Below are 20804 nucleotides of genomic sequence, written 5' to 3'. Positions count from 1 at the left end.
TACTAAAAAACCATCTTAATCATCTTGTCAGTGTCACTTTTACAAAATGTCACATTATATTCTATAGACATTCAAAAGACAAAAATTTACATTAAACATTAAATCCAAGCCAGTGCCATGGAAAGGACATGGCACATCAAGAACCATTCTGATAGTAGATAACAGCATCACCATGCAGAACTGTTTTCACACTAGAAAAGATCATAAAAGGAAGACTGATTTCTATGATGCATCATGTGAGAAGACATTCTAGATTATCCATAAAAGAAGTGTATCAGTTAATGTTACATACCGCTTTTGGGAAGGCTTATTGATGATATGCATTTAAAAACGGTTTCTTGATATTGTAGAATTGCAGGAGTTTAATTACTTAAGGAATTTATTTTTATATTTTATTTTACTTTAATTTTACTTTATTTTATTTTTTGCTTAAAGAGCCAGCAAAGGGTAAGAGAAAAAAGGTTGGCTTCAGGTTCAAAAGCCCTGGTTCAGGGGCCCCTGGGTGGCTCAGTCGTTAAGCATCTGCCTTGGGGTCAGGGCCTAATCCCAGGATCCTGGGATTGAGCCCCGCATCGGGCTCCCTGCTCTGCTGGGAAGCCTGCTTCTTCCTCTCCCACTCCCCCTGATTGTGTTCCCTCTATCGCTGGCTGTCTCTCTCTCTGTCAAATAAATAAATAAAATCTTAAAAAAAAAAAAATGAAAGCCCTGGTTCAACCCTTCACTAAACTAGGAAAGTTGAATTTCAGTCTTCAAACAAAAGAAAAGGATAGTTCTGTAAAGCTACAAAGCTAAGATATATCTCTCAAATAATTAATGGTGGTAGAAGGAATTTACGCATCATGAAACATTGTTACTCTGATATAAGCTTTTTTTTAAAAAACCTAATAAGAAGGTTTCTCTCTCCAATGGCAGTATTCCCCCAGGCATGCTGCACAGAGCTGCTTCCTGAGGTGGGGAAAGAAAACTCAGGGTTAACTTGTTTCCAAAGTCATTTAGTGTCTATATAGTGTCCAACAGGAAATATTCAGTGCAGGCTCGCATTTTGAAGTCTGAATTCTCAAACGTCTATTTCCTCAGAAAACTCATTTGTTTCTTTTTCTTTTCATTTTTAATGTTAAACATTTATTAAGGTTTATTGACTTCAAATTTCGGGATCTCCAGGTGCTGGCACGTATTAAGGTATTAGTAGTCTCCGGTGGTTTCTAATTGTTTAAAAAAAATACCTTAAAATATAGTTTATGGTTTATAGTCACAGAAAGAATGAAATACATGATACAATGTGGATGAACCACAAAAAAACATGTGAAGTGAAAGAAGTAGACAAAAAGTAACATATTGTATAATGCTATTCATATGATTTTTCCAAAATAGGTAAATCCACAGAGAAAGAAAACAGGGTAGCATGAAGCCTGATGCATGGCTCAATCTCACGACGCTGAGGTCATGACCTGAGCCGCGGAAACCAAGAGTCCCATGCTAAATGGACTGAGCCATCCAGGTGCTTCTTACCTCAAGTTTTGAAATGACTTACTGAGATAACATTCAAATTCCATGAAACTCACTCTTTTTAAAATATACAATCCACTAGGGTTTTTTTAGTATTTTCAAAGAGATGTACAATCAGCATCATAATCTAATGTTAGAATATTTTCATTATCCCCAAAGGGAGCTCATACTCAGCAGTCATGCCTCCCGCCCATTCCCCCAAGTTCCTGGCAACCACTAATTGTTATCTCAAATGAATTTGCCTATTCCAGAAATTTCATATCAATGAAATTATAAATATGCATTTTTTTTGTAACTAGCTTCTTCCATTTAGCATAATGTTTTCAAGAGTCGTCCAGATTGTAGCATGTATCAGTACTTTATTCCCTAGTATTGCCAAATAAAATTCCATTATGAGGATATAGCACATTTTAAAAAATTCATTCATCTTTTGATGGAAATTTGGGCTGTTTCCATTTTGGGGCTCTTATGAATAAATCTTCTATGGACATTTGTATACAAGTTTTGAATAAATGTATGTTTCCATTTATCAGGTATATCTGAGTAGAATTGCTGGGTCAAATGCTAACTTTATGTTTAACATTCGAGGAGCTGTCAAAATAATTTCCAAAGTGTCTTCACCATTTCACTATCCCTTCATAAATGTGTGAGAGTTTCAATTTGCCTACATTTTAAACAACACTTATTATTGTCTATTTTTTATATTTAAATCATCCATCTGTGTATGGAATGATATATAATTATGGTTTTGATTTATAATCTTCTAATAACTAATGATATTGGGCATTTTATTATGCTTATTGGCCATTTGTATATCATTTGAAATGTACCTGTTCAGATAGTTTGCTCATTTTTCAATTTTGTTAATTACCATTTTATTATTGAGCTGTAAGAGTTCTTCATAATTTGGATATGAGTCTTTAATCAGATATATGATTTGCAAAAACTTTCTCCCATTCCAAGGGTTGCATTTCCATCTTTCTTGATTGTGCTCATTGGAGTTCAAAATTTTAAATTTTTATAAAATCCAAATTATCTAGTTTCTCTTTTGTCATTTGTGCTTCCTGTGTCTAAGAAAGCCAAGCTTAATGCATGGTCACAAAGATTAATTTGTAAATTTCCTGTAAGAGTTTTGTAGTTTTGTTCTTACATTTAGGTCTTTGATCCATTTTAGATTAATAATTATTTATGGTATGAGTTAAAGGTCTGACTTCATTCTTTAGCATGTGGATGGATATATAGATGTGCCAGCACCATTTGCTGAAAAAATTACTTTTTCTGGAATTGAATTTTCTTGAACTCTTGTTGCAAATCAATTGAGCATGAAATTAAAGCTTTATTTCTGCACTTTCAATTTTATTCCATTAATCTCTACGTCTCTCTTTGTGCCAGTATTATACTGCCTTGAAACTCTATGTTTGTAATAAGTTTCAAAATCAGACGTGTGTGTCCTCCAGCTTTGTCATTTGTTTCTAAAACAGTTGCTTTTCAGGGCCCTCTACATTTCCATATGAATTTTAGCATCAGCTTACCAACCCCTACAAAAAGAGATCTGGTATTTTCATTAGAGATTGTGTTAAACCTGTAAAACAATTTAGGTGTATTACCATCTAAACGATATTAGGTCTTTTGATCTATGAACATTGGAGGTCTTTCTATTTATTTACACTTCATCTATTCCTAAATAGGTTATGTTTTTGAGGCTACTATAAATGGAATTGCTTTCTTAATTTTATTTTCAGATTGTTTGTTGCTCCTTTAAATATTTGGTAGATTTCAATATGAAGCCATCTGGGTCTGGGCTTTTCTTTGTAGCATATTTTTAATTACTAGTTAAATATATTTATTTGATATAGATCTATTCAGATAGATCTATTTCTTCTTGAACCAGTTTTGATAGTATGTATCATTTTAGAAATTTGTTCATTATATCTAAGGTATATACTTTTTGGCATACAGTTATTCAATGTATTCTCTTATAATCTTTTTTTTATTTTTATAAGGTTAATAACGATGTTCATTCGTTCATCACTGATTTTAGTAACTGGAATGTTCTTGATAAATCTAGATAAATGTCTATTTTGTTGTTATTTGCAAAGAACATAATTTCAGTTTTGATTTTCTCTATTGTTTTAATATTCTTTATTCCACTTATGTCCATCATAATATTTATTATTTCTTTCCTTCTCTGCTTGTTTTGGGATTTGTGTTTGTTATATACAGGCTCTATGAATGGGTCTATTCCTGGAAGCCACCAGATAGGTCAAATCACTTGGATGGAACTTTAAAGAGGGCTGCAAACCTATCCTGCCAACTCCAGTGCCTGTTAGTCTGCTGGTTTTTACAGCTACCATAACTGCAAGGCTGCTGCTTTTCAGGTTACTGCAGAGCTAAGTTACAGTGAGATGGGAAGAGGCAAAGTCAAAATGTTGTAAAACTCACTCTTCTTACCAAGATTCCACTATTTTTTTGGAATAAACACACCTGGATTGTTGTAGGTCTTTTCCAGAGTTCTGAAAAAGTTGATATTGACAGTTTTGCCAGTCTGTTCATTACATTTATGGATTTTTGGAGGTCCTTAGCCTGCCATTCCAAAAGTGCTTCTCTGGTTTATTTATTTTTGCAGCTGTTTGTTTTAACATCCATTATCCATGAACACTCTTTAGGAAATGTCATCCTAAAACATTGAAGAAAATATTACTTTCAAAAGTCTTATTGCCTTTCAAATATTAAATTAACAGTGTCATTTTTTTCAGTTCTTATCTTGCATGTTGACATAGCAAGGCATTCTATGCATGTATTATCTGACCACTCTATCTGCATTACCTTGTCCAGCTTACTTAATATCTCAGTCTCTCAAGTTCCTCTTTTGTAAAATGAGGATTATAACCACACGTCATAGAACTTTGAAAATTTGCGTATAACTACTAAGCAAGGTAGTGCTTAAAAATTATTTAGAGTAGTGCCAGATCAATGAATATTATATAAAATGTGTAATTATTCTATGAAAAATGCTGTTGGTGTACTGACAGGGATTGCCTTGAATTTGTGGATTGCTTTGGGTACTACAGACATTTTAACAACATTTGTTCTTCCAATCCATGAGCATGGAATGTCTTTCCATTTTTTTATGTTGTCTTCAATTTCTTTCATCAGTATTTTATAGTTTTTAGAGAAAAAGTATTTTACCTGTTTGATTAAGTTTATTTGTAGATATTTTATTGTTTTTGGTGCGATTATAAGTGAGCTTATATTCTTAACTTCTCTTCCTGCTGCTTCATTATTAGTGTATAAAAATGCAATAATTTCCATACATTGATTTGGTATCCTGAAACTTTACTGAAATCATTTATCAGTTCTAGCAGTTTTTTGGTGAAGTCTTTAGAGTTTCCTACTTATAACATCATGTGACCTGCAAATAGTAAGAGTTTTACTTCTTTCTCACCAATTTGGATGCCTTTTATTTCTTGTTGTTGTCTAACTGCTATGACTAGGACTTCCAATAACATGTTGAATGAAAGTGGTGAGAGTAGGTCTCCTTCTATTGCTCCAGACCTTAGGGGAAAAGCTCTCAGTTTTGCACCATTCAGTATGATGTTGGGGGTGGGTTTTTCATATAAGGCCTTTATTATGTTGAGGTACATTCCCTCTAGACCTACTTTGCAGAGAGTTCTTATCATAAATGGATATTGTACTTTGTCAAATGCTTTTTCTGCATCTATTGAAATGGTCAAGATTCTTTTTTTCTTTTTAATCCTTTCTTTTCTTTTAAATTTTTTTATTATATTATGATGATCACCATACAGTACATCCCTGGTTTCCAATGTAAAGCTCGATGCTTCATTAGTTGCGTATAACACCCAGTGCACCATGCGATACGTGGCCTCCTTACTACCCATCACCAGCCTATCCCATTCCCCCACCCCCCTCCCCTCTAAAGCCCTCAGTTGGTTTCTCAGAGTCCATAGTCTCTCATGCTTCATTCCCCCTTCTGATTAACCCCCTTTCTTTATCCCTTTCTTCCCCTACCCGATCTTCCTAATTCTTATGTTCCATAGATGAGAGAAATCATATAATTGTCTTTCTCTGCTTAACTTATTTCACTTAGCATTATCTCCTCCAGTGCCGTCCATGTTGCAGCAAATGTTGAGAATTCGTTCTTTCTGATAGCTGAGTAATATTCCATTGTATATATGGACCACAGCTTCTTAATCCAGTCATCTGTTGAAGGGCATCTCGGCTCCTTCCATGATTTGGCTATTGTGGACAATGCAGCTATGAACATTGGGGTGCATATGGCCCTTCTCTTCACTACATATGTATCTTTGGGGTAAACACCCAGTAGTGCAATGGCTGGGTCATAGGGTAGTTCAATTTTTAACTTTTTAAGGGACCTCCACACTGTTTTCCAGAGTGGCTGTACCAACTTGCATTCCCACCAACAATGTAGGAGGGATCCCCTTTCTCCACATCCTCTCCAACAATTGTTGTTTCTTGCCTTGTCTATCTTTGCCATTCTAACTGGCGTAAGGTGGTATCTCAGTGTGGTTTTGATTTGAATTTCCCTGATGGCTAATGATTTTGAACATTTTTTCATGTGTCTGTTAGCCATTTGTATGTCTTCATTGGAAAAGTGTCTGTTCATATCTTCTGCCCATTTTATGATTTGTTTATTTGTTTCTCGTGTATTGAGTTTGAGAAGTTCTTTGTAGATCTTGGATACCAGTCCTTTATCTGTGGTGTCCTTTGCAAATATATTCTCCCTTTCCATGGGCTGCCTCTTAGTTTTTTTGATTGTTTCCTTGGCTGTGCAGAAGATTTTTATCTTGATGAAGTCCCACAAGTTCATTTTTTCTTTTGTTTCTCTTGCCTTTGGAGATGTGTCGTGAAAAAGGTTGCTCTGGCCGATGTCATAGAAGTTGTTGCCTATGTTCTCCTCTAGAATTTTGATGGATTCCTGTCTCACATTGAGGTCTTTCATCCATTTGGAGTTTATTTTTGTGTATGGTGTGAGAGAGTGGTCAAGTTTCATTCTTTTGCATGTAGCTGTCCAATTTTCCCAGCACCATTTATTGAAGAGACTGTCTTTTTTCCACCGGATGTTTTTTCCTGCTTTATCAAAGATTAGTTGCCCAAAGAGCCGAGGGTCCATTTCTGGGTTCTCTATTCTGTTCCATTGGTCGATGTGTCTGTTTTTGTGCCAGTACCATGCTGTCTTTGTGATCACAGCTTTGTAGTACAGCTCGAAATCCGGCATTGTGATGCCCCCAGCTTTGTTTTTCCTTTTCAACAGTTCCTTGGAGATTCTGGGCCTTTTCTGGTTCCATACAAATTTAAGGACTATTTGTTCCAGTTCTTTGAAAAATGTCCTCGGTATTTTGATCGGGATAGCATTGAAAGTGTAGGTTTTCAACAGATTCATGGACATTTTAACTATGTTAATTCTTCCGATCCATGAGCATGGAATATTTTTCTATCTTTTTGTGTCTTCTTCAATGTCTTTCAAGAGTGATTTGTAGTTTCTAGAATGTAGATCCTTTACGTCTCTGGTTAAGTTAATTCCAAGGTAACGTGGTTTTTGGTGCTATTGTAAATGGGATGGATTCCCTAATTTCTCTTTCTTCAGTCTCATTATTCGTGTATAGATTTTTAATCCTTTCTGTTCTTGATGTAATACATCACTTTAATTGTTTTGTGAATATTGAACCACCCTTGCATCTCAGGAATAAATCCCTCTTGATCGTGGTGAATGATTTTTTAAGGTATTGTTAAGTTCAGTTTGCACATAGTTTGTTGAGGATTTTTGCATCTATATTCATCAGAGATATTGGCCTGTAGTTCTCTTTTTTGTGATGTCTTTATCTGGTTTTGGCATCACAGGGATATTGGCCTCATAAAATGAATTTGGAAGTTTTCCTTCCTCTTTAATTTTTGGGAATAGTTTAAGAAGAATAAGTATTAACCCTTCTTTAAATATTTGGTAGTATTCACCTGGAGAGCCATCTGGTCCTGGACTTTTTTGGGGGGGGGAGTTTTTTGATTACCAGTTCAATTTCATTGCTGGTAATAGATCTGTTTAAATTTTCTGTTTCTTTTTAGCTTCAATCTTGGTAGATTATGTTTCTAGGAATTTATCAATTTCTTCTAGGTTGTCCAATTTGTTGGCATATAGGTTTTCATAATATTCTGTTATGACTGTTTGTATTTCTGTAGTGTTCGTGGTTTTTTCTCCTCTTTCATTAGTAATTTTGTTTTTTTTGGGTCCTCTCTCTGTCTCTCTCCCTCTCTTTTGGTTAGTCTGGCTAGAGTTTTATCAATTTCTCTAAAGAAGACATATAAAACAGCAAAAGACACATGAAGAGATGCTCAATGTCACTCATCATCAGGGAAATGCTAATCAAGAACAATGAGGTATCACCCCACACCTGTTGGAATGGCTAAAATAAAAAACACCAGAAACAACAAGTGTTGGTGAGGATGTGGAGAAAAGGGAACCCTCTTGCAATGTTGGTGGGAATGGAAACTGTTGCAGTTTCCACTGTGCACAAGAGTATGGATATTCCTCAAAAAGTTAAATTAGATCTACTCTCTGAAACAGTAATTGCACTACTTGGTAGTTACTCAAAAATTACAAAAACACGAATTCAAAGGGATACAAGCATCCCTATGTTTATTGCAGCATTATTTATAATAGCCAAACTATGGAAGCAAACTAACTGTCCAATGATGAATGGATAAGGAAGATATAGTGTAATATATGTATATACATACACACACACAATGTAAAATTATTCAGTCATAAAAAAAAGAATGAAATCTTGCCATTTGGAACAACATGGATAGAGCTAGAGAGTACAATGCTAACCAAAATAAGTCAGTCAGAGAATGACAAATATCATATGATGTCACTCACAGTAGAATTTAAGAAACAAAACAAACAACCAAAGGAAAAAAAAAGAAAGGGAGAGAGGCAAACCAAGAAACAGACTCTTAACTATAGAGAACAAACTGATGGTTGCCAAAGGGCAGGTAGGTGGGAGGATAGGTTCAATGGTGATGGGGATTAAGGAATGCACTTGTTGTGATGAGCACTTGGTGATGTTTGGGATTGTTGAATTACAATTACAGAATTTTCGAATATAACACTGTATTTTAACTAATTGGAATTAACACAAAAACTTAAAAAAATAAAACAATGAAAAAACAAAATACATAATTATTATCATCATTTAAAATTTCTAGCCCTTCTCTATTCCTGTGCTTTACTTTTTCATAGAACGTATCTCCTGAAATTATGTTTTAATTTGCTATTTGTTTATTTCCTGTTTTCTCACACTAGAAAATATGTTCCAGTGATAGTCACATGCAAACACTCAATACATGGTTGTTAATTAAATTAATTTATGTTTATATTACTGCAGGAAACGGAAACCAGTTCTATGTAATTTTCCTTCCTAAGCATTTAGCACAATACAACATTGCCTTTTTTGCACATATAACAAAAGTTCATAAAAAGCTTTGTTTAAAAATAACTCCTCATAATTTGACAAAGCTGTCTACTCTTCTGAGATATGGCAATCCAAGAATTAGTCAAGACATGCTAAAAAATATTAGTTATATTCTGATTATTTTCTCATTAAAATCAGGTAGGTTTTTAAAAAATATATAAATTTCTAGATACTAAGTAGTGCAATTATATAAAGAAACCTGAAAAGAAGTTGTTTTGTTTCTGTTTTTGTTAAGGATTTCTTTATTAATGCTAGAGAGAAAGCACACACATGAGCGAGGGGAGGGGCAGAGAAAGAAGAAAAGAGTCTTAAGCCGACTCTGCATTGAGCACAGAGCCCAATGTGGGGCTCGATCTCATGACCCTGAGATCATGATCCTGAGATCACGACCTAGGCTGAAACCAAGAGTTGGCCAGCTTAACCCACTGAGCCACCCAGGCACCCCAGTCGTTTTTTTATTAATTGAAAATATTCCAATAACAGAAATGGAGAAATTTATGCAAATGGAGCTTCTATACTGATATTACTTACTAATACTCCTGTATCAAATGCTCAGAGCAAGAATTTGTTGTGCTTGGGTGGCACACGTTCTGATCAGGTGTTGAATAATTCTAACATCATCTCTGGTTATAAGTTTCACTATTGAGAAAGTAAGATTCCATGGCAACATTAGAGAAATAAATATCATGGCAAGGGTTTCTGGTATGGTTAAGTGATTGAAGATTTTTTGCTTTTGTTTGCATTAATTTTCTCAAAGCCTCACAATCATCTCTTGGACAGGGAAAGACAGAAATGGAACTGGGTCCTCACAATGCAGATAAAGACTAAAAAAGGTTTCTGGCCGGATTTCAAGGACAAATCTGCATGAATCACAGGGAATACCACCTTAGTTGCAATGAAAGTATATCCATACTTTAGGATTAATGCATGCTCTTCAGGGCATGTTTGCCTTTAAGAGAACCTTAATCTTTATGATAGGCCTAAATATTTGCCTATTTCTATTACAAGAGCATATTATTTGAATTATAGTTAATTTACCTATGGAAAAGATGCCCACTAAATTTATGAGATATGGCTACTGTGTTTTTATATGTTATATGAAATTTAAACCACAAAAGAAAAGAAAGTCTATACAGGCTAAAGAAATGTTAAAATTTAGTGACATAAAAATATTTTTCAGCATTAAAAATAAATACGAGTTTATTTAAGTGAGGAACTATAGTGTTTTTAAGATATAACCTCATAAAAGGTGGGAGTAAAATGAAAGAAATAAAAGAGAAATAATTCCATAAGACTTAATAGACTTCAAAAAGAAAAAAGTAAAGATGATAAAGATATAAGAGAAAAAATCCCTTATAGTAATTATTTCATGGAAATCTATCAATGTTAATATAAGGGTAGACAGTAATAAAATTTTGATCCGGGATCTAATTCCATGTTAGCCACTAAACTGAATTCTGAAGTAAGTTAATTCTCCTAGCTTTCATGAGCTTTAGGTTGCCAATCATAAAAATGCCTGCTGCTCAGGCCATAATGTAAGAGATCTAATGGAAAGCTCTTGAACTCACTTGAATTAAGTAACATACATCTTTGGCAATATATCTATATAGCATACAGAGAGTGATTATTATACACAATATATAGCTTATACAGTATTTTTTATTACAGCAATAGAGGTAATATTTAGACAAAGTAATATTAACATAGTAAATAAATAATATGGTAATATAAGTAATCTTATTATAGTAATTACGTTGTAGTGCCATTTTCACTGAGATATGTATATGTGTTAGCCAGTACTTAAAATCATAATATTGTTATCCTGTTAATATTTTATTGTTTAAGAAAGCTGGGTGAGAGGCTGAGTGAGTAATGGGGAGTTTAGGAAGCTGCCTTAAATAACAAAACTCCAAAGAACCTTCCAGAAGAGACCAGAAGGTACAAACAGCTGTGTGGAAATGCAGGAGGGAAACCAAAGCCTCAGCCACAGATTGAAGTCAGCAGCCTGGTGATGAGGGGCTACTAGGGGGAATACTTTAAATAAGAGCAGAGGGGGTGAAAGGCACACGTGAGTAAAAAAGAGAGAAAGACACTTGGTTGCACCTGTTTTTTAAGTTGGATGAATGAAGAGATTTACAAAGGTCAGATATTTAATGAGCTGTCTTGCTTTGATAGCGAAACAGATCTGGACTGTCTGAATCAGATGTCTTAAAAACTCAAGAGAAGGATTTTCACACAGGTATATGTAAAGACAGAGACTTCTACATTTTTTATAAAGTGTTTGGAAATATGCTCTATTGAAATATGAATTGAAAAGCCTTATTTAATATGAAAGATCAAATTAAAGTTGATATATATTTGTCAAGGAATGAAAGTTCACATTTTAATAGTCAATCACCCAAGTTACAAGGTACCATCAGAATACAGTTTTTGCTTCCAATTGTAATTTTAAAATCTTTTTGAAAAAAACAAATATGTAGTTACAAAACACTAACCCATGAATATACCTTTATTGTGAAGACAACACAAATGTATGTAGAAGAAAGAGTTAATTCTTCACTATCCCTCAATTCTTCTCCCCTCTTGGTGGAGAGTAAGTTTTTAATATACGTATTTTGGACTGCTTTTCTGGATCTACTTCAGGTTTTCATAAATATGTGAAAATATAACCATATTATTTATATAACTCCACAATTGCTCTATTTTTATCTACTGTCTTTAATAAGTTTCCATGTCAATATACAGAGAGATCTACCTCATTCTTATTAACAACAGCCTAGAATTCCATTGAATACATGTATCATAAGGTAGTCTGTCTTTTACTCCACAGAAGAGATGTATCACATTGTAATCTATCTTCTATTAAAGGTCATCTAAGTTGTTTCCACATTTTTACCATAATAAATATAATTTCAGGGATTTATGATAAAAACAAATTAATTTTTAAATTATTATCCTCAAGTTAATGCAAAGCAAGTTGATTGTTCTTTCTTACCTTTCAAAATCATTTTATCCTTTGCAAAACTCCTATGATTTAATTTTCACTGCTTGATGTCAGATTAAATGAAACTAATTATAAGAGATGACCACTGGGGGAAAAGTCTTGAAATATGTCAACAGACAGATGACATATTTCAAGAGACACATGTTCTCTGAAATTACAGTTAGATTTTTAAGTCATGATCCTGATGAACTACTTTATAAAAACAGTGGCATAATGGACAGAGAATGAGTTGAAGTGTATTTGAAATTCAATTCTAATCAGGAATATTCTACATGATATTTTATGCCTTACGGTTCTTAATTGTGAATAATAATAATAATAATATCTACTTTTGTTTGTGTCTATGATGAATAAATAAGGACTATCCCCTGACATAAAGAATATATTAAATTAATTCTGCTTTTCTAATAGGTATTTGACAAATGTAAAAATGGTGTTGAATTCTGTTGGGCTAGGTGTGTGTGTGACTCTGTGTGTGTGTATATTTTTATACACCTCAAAAATTACAATATAAAATACTTCTATTAATGTATCCAATGTATCCTTGGTAAAGGGACTAGAAATTTAAAATTGGGAAACAAAAATCTGTCTGGAGAGGTTTTGTGCCAATTCCTGGGTCAGTATCTGGATAAATCAAATGACTGCTATGATCATTTGCTGTCATAACTATGAAATCCAAAGATAGACTGTCATTAAATGTGTAAATCCATGAGTGGTTTTCAAAGTATGGTCCCCAGACTAGCAGAATCACCTGGAAAATTATTGGAAGTGCAATTAAGCCCCATCCCACAACTACCAAACCAGAAACTTTAGAACTGAACACAGCAATTTGAGTCCTCTGGGTGATTCTGATGCATGCTCAAGGTAGAGAAAACACTGATGTATATCTTTAAAACATCTGTACTAAAAGTGGAATGTTATTCATTTCAGTACTTATAACTACAAACAAAATAAACCCAAACAGCACATTTTTAACATATCAAGTGAAAATATCAATACTATAGAGAACTCAAAATAGTGACATAGATTTTATGTTGCCAAATTCCCTCAGATTAGTCTGTTACCTGTGCTGCCTTTTACCCAGGTTTCGGAAATGACACTCTTACTAAGCGTTTTCAGATGCTCCTCAGGTAGCTGACAGGTCAAATCTGGAATTGTTTTCAGCATTTTCCACACAGTTTTGTGTTCATGCAATGTCCTATAAACAGGCCTTAAAACAACATCAAAAAGATTGCAAATTAAGAGAATGCAGCTTAACTACAAAGAAACAAACCAAAAATTCTTGATTTTTGAGCTTTCAAATTTGCATTTCTTTTTTATTTAAGGTTTGCTTAAGGATACCTATGATGATATTCTGTTTTTGTCTTGGTAATCAACTTTAGAATTTATTCTCCTTCCAGCACTAAGATGCACATTCATAAAACTTTAAACTTCAGGAAATTACATAGTGCCTTTACCTTCTTTTTATAGAAAACTCGGTGCTTCAATTGTAAGAATGTATCTTTTATTATTAGTCATTATAATAATAAAGACCTCTTTCATATAGTAAAAAGATTGATTTTTTTTATCCAGTGTTTACTTTTGATCCTTTCCAAGTACTATTAAAATTAGATCAAATGAAGCTACAACTTAACATTTGATAAATATTTTAACTGAAAAAATGCACATGCAATTTTAAATAAAACACAGTCATCATATGATGGATGATATTTATTTGCTTTAATCATTAAATTCATTGTTTAATAAATATAATACCATAATAAAGATACAAAATTCATGTTGATCCTACGTTCTCAAGAGACTAATCTATCATACCATTGTTAAATGCTCAGTATTTTTAAAGCAACTTTTAATAATCTATTATGAAAAATCAGTTTAGCAGCAGAAAGGGAATTGGGATACTCACAAATGCAGGTTTGGCAGAAATAGTCCCAGTTTAGATGTAATGTCCAGTTGAGCCCCCTGGTGTGCATGTGATTGTGTGGGCATGTTTACTAGGTGACAATATATATTGTGCTTTTGTTGTGGGCTCTAGCAAAAAAGAAGTTAGAAAAATACTAATGTAGCAGATAGTCTTAAATAGTCTTGAGAAAACTGGCTTCCTAGTTAACATTTAAAAGTGTATACTTCAGTTGCAGTAATAAAGATGAGTGTTATTAAATAGCATGATACTACAACCAAAACCTAAAATATGTATCATTGATTTAGCAATGAAACAGGAGGTGGTAAAAATAATAATAATAATAATAACAATAATAATAATCACAGACAAAAAAAAAGGGCAAAACATTTGATATATTAGTTGCCTGAAATAATTTGGAAGGCATGCCAAGTACCTAGGAAACCCACTGTTTCACAAAGAGTAGTTGGAAAGGGCCAGAAAGTTACTATGTTTTGTTTGCTCAATGTTACTTCTTTGATGCAATGTATTATTAGGTGCCTACAATTGGACAGTTTTCAAGCATAAACAAAAAGCACTAGAGAAGATCTAAAAATGTGGGGCATAAATGTAAAAGCCAAGTGCTTCTTGATTCCATGCAACAACAAAAATTGAAATAAATTTGACTATCAAAGGTCTATCACATTTTCCCAATTAAATAAAGGCACTTAACCCTGTGCCAAAGTTCTAATTAGAAGCTTTGCCCTCTCAGCCAAGCCTATTGTTACAGAATAACTTAAGGTATCCTAAATTAAGAGAGAGGCAGGCACAGGGAGAAGAAGTAAACAAGGACTTAAAAACAATGTCTAGAACAGAAATTGGATTTGGTTACTGGTATGCAAAAGATATTGAAGACAGATCAGAAACCCTGACAAATGATCAACACAGTCTACAGTTCCGAAATTCCCATGAAACATTTCATTTGATTCCAACACACACTCCTGTGTTTATCATCCTCAATATGATAAATCAAGACATTAATGTCTGAAAGCTTGGCCTTCACTCCCTCTCTTTAAACATGGCCTTCCCTCACCTCTCTCTCAATTTCTACCTTTGCCACTTGTCAGGAATATTTTTTACGTACATCATACCTACTCGATATACAAATTAGGAAAGAAATTAGATTAATAAAAAGAAAAAAAACATACATTGAGAGATGTTAGGAAAACTATAATGCCCAAGCTATTATAAGTAGAAAGGAGTTGTTTTTTTTAAATAGTGTCATTATTATCATTATGAGTTATCAGACCACATACAATGGTGTGAAAGAAAATGTTATTCTCTTGAATTTTCATTTAGCCACCTCTATGTCTATTTCTAGCTCTAAATCCAGGTCTATTACATTTTCCCAATTAAATAAATGTACTTAACCCTGCAAAAAGCAAAATGTTAGTATATTCTAAGTATTTAGAAACATATTAGTTGGAAACAAAATAATTTCAGGATTTTCCTTTTTACCTCTTTTCCTGGTGATTACGTCAAACCTAAGAGCTTATAGAGTCATGACAAGTTACGTAGTTGGCTTCTGATGACCAGTATCTATGCACCTTGGCATCTGATGAATTGGAACTATCATGTATAACCATTGGTATCCATGCTGGCATCCAGTGAATTCTTAAATGTTTCCAGTCATAGGTATACATCATCTAGATTTTTGTTAAGCTCTTATAAACCTGTTGACTTTTTCACTCTTGGCTAATTCTTCACATTTCTTGTGGTATGAGAGATTTTGCCTGCTTCGGTGAATATTTCTGAGGCAATGGGACACTGGTTAAGGCTCTCTTAAGGACTTTATATCCCTAATACTAATTCACTCACATTTACTCAGATGTGCAGATGAAACGGAACTTCTGCATTTTTCTACAACTGTAGTCTAATAGTCTCCCATCTACTAGATTAGAGTTAAAAATAAAAAAATCTTTGCATTTTCCTCATTACAATATTATATGTCTTCTTATACAGGCTCCATTTAACTTAAATGTTGAGGATACATGGAGTTTAGCTTCCTGTACTGGCTGATTTATATGATTTTTCTTCAAGGACTTAAGGACTGTTTAGTAAAAATATTTAGTCTTCCAGAGTTACTCCAGTCACAATTATTTTTCCCAAGAGGTGGTGCAAGTATATTCAAGGATTACTGTGTCTTTCTGGCATTGGCTAGAGGAACAGTTGGTCTGCATGTGCTGAAAATTTTGCCGAAGAAATATAATCAACTTATATTACAGGATACATAAACACAGCCATTAAACTTGGGTAGGATGTTTGCCAATAAACTAAGAGTAAATCAGAGCAGTCAAGTACAAATAAGGGGATAAAACAAGGGGAATATGCTGTAAGAAATAATATTTAAACTGAGGATCAAAGAGGTTAATTTCCTCAAGGACACATAGCTAATAACAATAAAAATGAAACTGAAATACTAAAAATTGCTGAGTGATGAACAAATCATGCTGCTAACACACCACACACAAACACACAGATGCAGAAACACACACACACACAAATTTAAATAGAATGATTCCAGACACTTAAAATAAGTTAATGAGTTCTGTAATGGGGAAAAAAAAAGTACACGATTTTCTCATTTAAAACAGAGTCAAATATTATATGTGCAAAGGTACACATGATAGCTTTAGGTAATATATTAAAAGTTGAAAATAGAGAAAGTTAAAGTATTTGCATGTTTTCAAGAAGATATCATTTAGGTTATTACAGAATCAGGGAAATAATGCAGATTCCTATGTAGAAAGAGAAACCTGCAGTATTGGTGACATGTTATTAAGGCATACATTGCATGATTGCAAATATATCAGAAATTCTCTAGGGGCAAGATTATAACTGAATCTTAATGATCTGATTTTATAATTGAAAAGTACCATAATTAAAATATTCACTGCAGACATTGTTTAATGAACCAGAACTTAATGATTCAGAAATCACTATCTTCTTTAAGATTGCTTCCTTTACATCACTAATTTTAAAGTGTCAACTTATCTCATCAGTTATTAACATCACCTGGTTTCCTCTTCCTTTAAAACAAGATAACTGTACACTAGGCCATACCTGAAATAATAATTATCAAGTATATATTATTTCAACCATTAAACTATCATTCTAAATTGTTGCATATAGCTTGGCACCTGCATAGTCTATTAATTATTTATTTATTTACACTTAATTTAAAATCCCTAAGCTGTTTAATCTGAAGAACTATCTGACTATCTAGGTATTAGAAATTTTGTTGAGACAGCTTCCTATTCAGGGCGCCTGGGTGGCTCAGTCAAGTCTCTTGATTTCAGCTCAGGTCATGATCTCAGGGTCATGAGATGGAGCCCAGCATCAGGTTCCACCCCGGGCATGGGCCTGCTTAAGATTCTCTCTCTTCCTCTCCCTCTGCCTCCACAACCCCCAGCACCCCCCCCACCCCATCCTGGCGGGCCAGCTCACAACACATTCTCTCTTCCTTTAAAAAAAAAAAAAAGTAAAGAAAAGAAAAGAAAACAAAACAAAACAAAAAGACAGCTTCCTGTTCTTGTGAGGTCAAATAGAAAAGAAAAACAAACCAAAAAACCAGGAGTAATTTTGATTGCAAGATTTCATTCAGGAAGGGTTGCCAGAAGGCCCATGAAGTTATCTAAAATGAAAGTAAACGTCAGAGATCTTAATCAATTTTTTTTTACTTCTCAAGGACTTATAAATATCAAAGAAAATATCTCTAGGTTCTGCTATAAAGCAATCATTTTTTTAATTGGAAGTAAAGATATTTGGAGATAGAGCTGATTCATTAATTTGAAGAGCTGTCAAAGGAATGAGGGGTTAAGATTATTCTGTTTGGCAATTATGAATAGAAGCTATAAAGAGGTCAATTTTTTCTAATTAAAAGGTACAATTAAAAATATTTAAAACAATAAAACAGATTCTTGGGGATATATACATATATGTGTGTGTATATATATATATATACACACACACACAATTCAAGTGTTAGTTCCCTATCAAAATTCTCCTGCTGTTTGGGTTCACACTTTCTTTTAATAATGGTTAAAAATAACCAACTAAACAGAAATCAACAGGAGGCTCAGTCTCATGTGTTGTTGAAAACTTGATAATCCTCTAATATCCCTGAGAATTTGGGAAAGCTTATGTTTCTCCCAGTAGTTTCTTGCTGTTTTCCTGTTTTCACTGCATACTTAATTCCTGATTTAGAAGGCAGAATCTGCTGTGGTCGGTTTTATTTTGTTTTCTTTTAAATAACATTTTATCATTTCTGTGTATAAGAGTCAGGTCAAATAGAGAATAGATTACCACTTGTTTCAATTTTTAATATTTTCACTAATACTATCATGTGATTCTTTATACAAGGATTGTAGAAGAGCAGTCATATTCAAAACACATACATAGACAGTCACAGAGCAGTTTGTTCAAACTAAATCTTACTTAGAGTACGCATAAATAAAGTCAATAAAAGCATAACTAAAAAAAGAAAAGAAAAAGTATAACTATAGTAGTTTAAGGAATAGGAGAACAGGTCAGTTCCCACATGAGGTATAGTTTCCACATGGACCAGCATGGACACCTGAAGGAGCTGTGAGGAATCCGCAAGGCTGATGGAAAATTATGGGAAATCCAAGCTTCCTTTCAACATGGATATTCTATTAATTGCCTGATTTCTCATTATATTTTATTTATATTATCATACAATTATAAGGAATTACATTTTCTAATCCAATTTCTTCCTTTTAAAATGAAGACTCTTATATATGTTAAGTAACTTGACCAAGGTCACACGGATGATAAATAGCAGGGCCAGGATTTTATCCCAGGCAGTCTCACTCTGGAGTCCAGGTCGCCATCTACTTAGCCACTTAGTCACTATACCAAGTCAAATCTTCTAGTGATTTTCATTTATTTTCAGTTATTAGGCTAATTGAGTTAAGACAGGGGCTGTTCCAGGTTTTGATGTCTTACACATAAATAAAAAAGAACACAAATTTACAAATTAAAAAATTAGTACAAATGGGAATACAGTTGACCCTTGTACAATACAAGGGTTAGGGGCACTGACCCCCCACACAGTCAAAAATCCACATATAACTTTTAACTCCCCCAAAACTTATGTACAAAATAGTCTACTGTTGATGAGAAACTTTACTGATTAAACATATACAGTTGATTAACACACATTTTGCATGTTATATGTATTACATGCTGTATTCTTAGGATAAACAAAGAGAATAAAACATTATGAAAATCATAACAAAGAGAAAATATATTTACAGTGCTATACTGTATTTATAAAAAAAAAAGTGTGTATAAGTTGACCTGCATAGTTTAAACTTGTGTGTTCAAGAGTCAATTGCAGTTATTTAAAAAGAGACGAAAGCACCACAAATTATAATTTTTAAAATCTGGATGGTTTTAAATCACCACAAAATCCAGAAAAAAATGTTACAGTACTTTTATTAATTAGTTGCCTAAGTACATCTATAATATTTATTTTTATAGAATTTGTCCTGAATTTCTTATATATTTCCACTTCTTTGCATGACAGTAATTTTATATTATTTTTTATTGACAGAATAGAGTCTTCTCTTGAACTTGGTTGGTAGAATTTTTTAATTATTCTTAATAATTTTGAAATATTTTTTAGCTTCATAACTTATTATTATAAGCAGAACATAAATTTTCAGGATTCCTGTCAAATTTGGGAAAATCCATATCCACATTTCTTTCACCTATGAGCTATAAGATTTGGAAAACTCTTCCGCAGATTTAACTCTCTCTATACATTCTAAAGTAAGTGCCAGTCCACAGCCCACCTGTGTTTGGTATCAAGTTGCCATAGAATGGTTGTATATGGTGATAAAACTCTGGTTCTGTTTCTTTATGTCAAAACACTGTTGAGTCCACTCTGTGTGGTAGGGCTATTCCTGATACCCATTCATACACAAGCATACCAAGCAGTAACTTGCATATGTAGCAGTGACTAAGAGCCAAAAATTATATCTCACTAGACTAAACTGAAATGTATCTCTAATACAATTTTCCACAAACTGAATCCCCAAAATGCCTAAAGCCACTCCAATTTCAGGTGCCACAAAAGTGAAATGTAAGTAAAGGAAATTGGCAGGCAAAGGGGGAAAAAAGTGATCACAGTCAAAATAGCTCACTTTTGCAAATTTTACAGAGCTATGAGCATGTGAATTCATTTCTAGGGCTTCTCCCAGGGTCTTGGACGGAACCCATGCAAATCAAATGACAGACCGAAAGTTTAAGCTTCATTACTTTCAAGGTAAATCTACCTCTGAGTTAAGCAAAAAAAAAAAAAAAAAAAAAAAAAAAAAAAAAAAAAAAAAAAGAAACAAAAATAAAAAAAAAAAAAAAAGAATCTCAAGGCCACAAGCATCCCAGTCAGTTCTCAATAAAAGACTGCCACTAAAATCCCTCAGTGGCAACCCATTCGGGACCCCTCTCACTCTAGAGAGCTTTTTCTTTCCTTTCTGTTCTCACCTTCACTTAATAAATGTTCACTTCACTTTATCCTTTTGTGTCCGTGAGATTCATTCCTCGGTTCTTCAACTCCGTGAGACAAGAACCTTGCAATCCTGCAACAATAGGGGTGCCAGACCAATATAGTCTTTACATGCCAAGCTAACGGGGCGCCTGGGTGGCTTAGTCAGTTAAGCGTCTGCCTTTGGCTCAGGTCATGATCTCAGGGTCATGGGATCAAGACCCATGTTGGACTCCCAGCTCAGCAGGAAGCCTGCTTTTCCTTCTGCTCCTCCCTGCTGTCCATTCTCTCTCTCAAATAAATAAATAAAATCTTTTTTAAAAATTAAAAAAAAAA

The 20804-nt window shown here is 33.6% G+C and overlaps 1 protein-coding gene across 1 annotated transcript in view; it reads right to left on the bottom strand.

Annotated features, from left to right (window-relative positions):
- The window catches only part of CNBD1 (cyclic nucleotide binding domain containing 1), a 429548-nt gene that overhangs the window by 178535 nt on the left and 230209 nt on the right, over nt 1-20804 (bottom strand). The window contains exon 5 of the mRNA XM_034668509.1: nt 13083-13228. Coding sequence (XP_034524400.1) covers nt 13083-13228 — 146 coding nt within the window. The remainder of the gene's footprint in view (nt 1-13082; nt 13229-20804) is intronic.

The sequence above is a fragment of the Ailuropoda melanoleuca genome, chromosome 9 (assembly GCF_002007445.2).
Source record: "Ailuropoda melanoleuca isolate Jingjing chromosome 9, ASM200744v2, whole genome shotgun sequence".
Lineage (NCBI taxonomy): Eukaryota > Metazoa > Chordata > Mammalia > Carnivora > Ursidae > Ailuropoda > Ailuropoda melanoleuca.
Note: the sequence above shows the minus strand (reverse complement) of the source record. Positions and strands in the feature narration are given on the sequence as shown.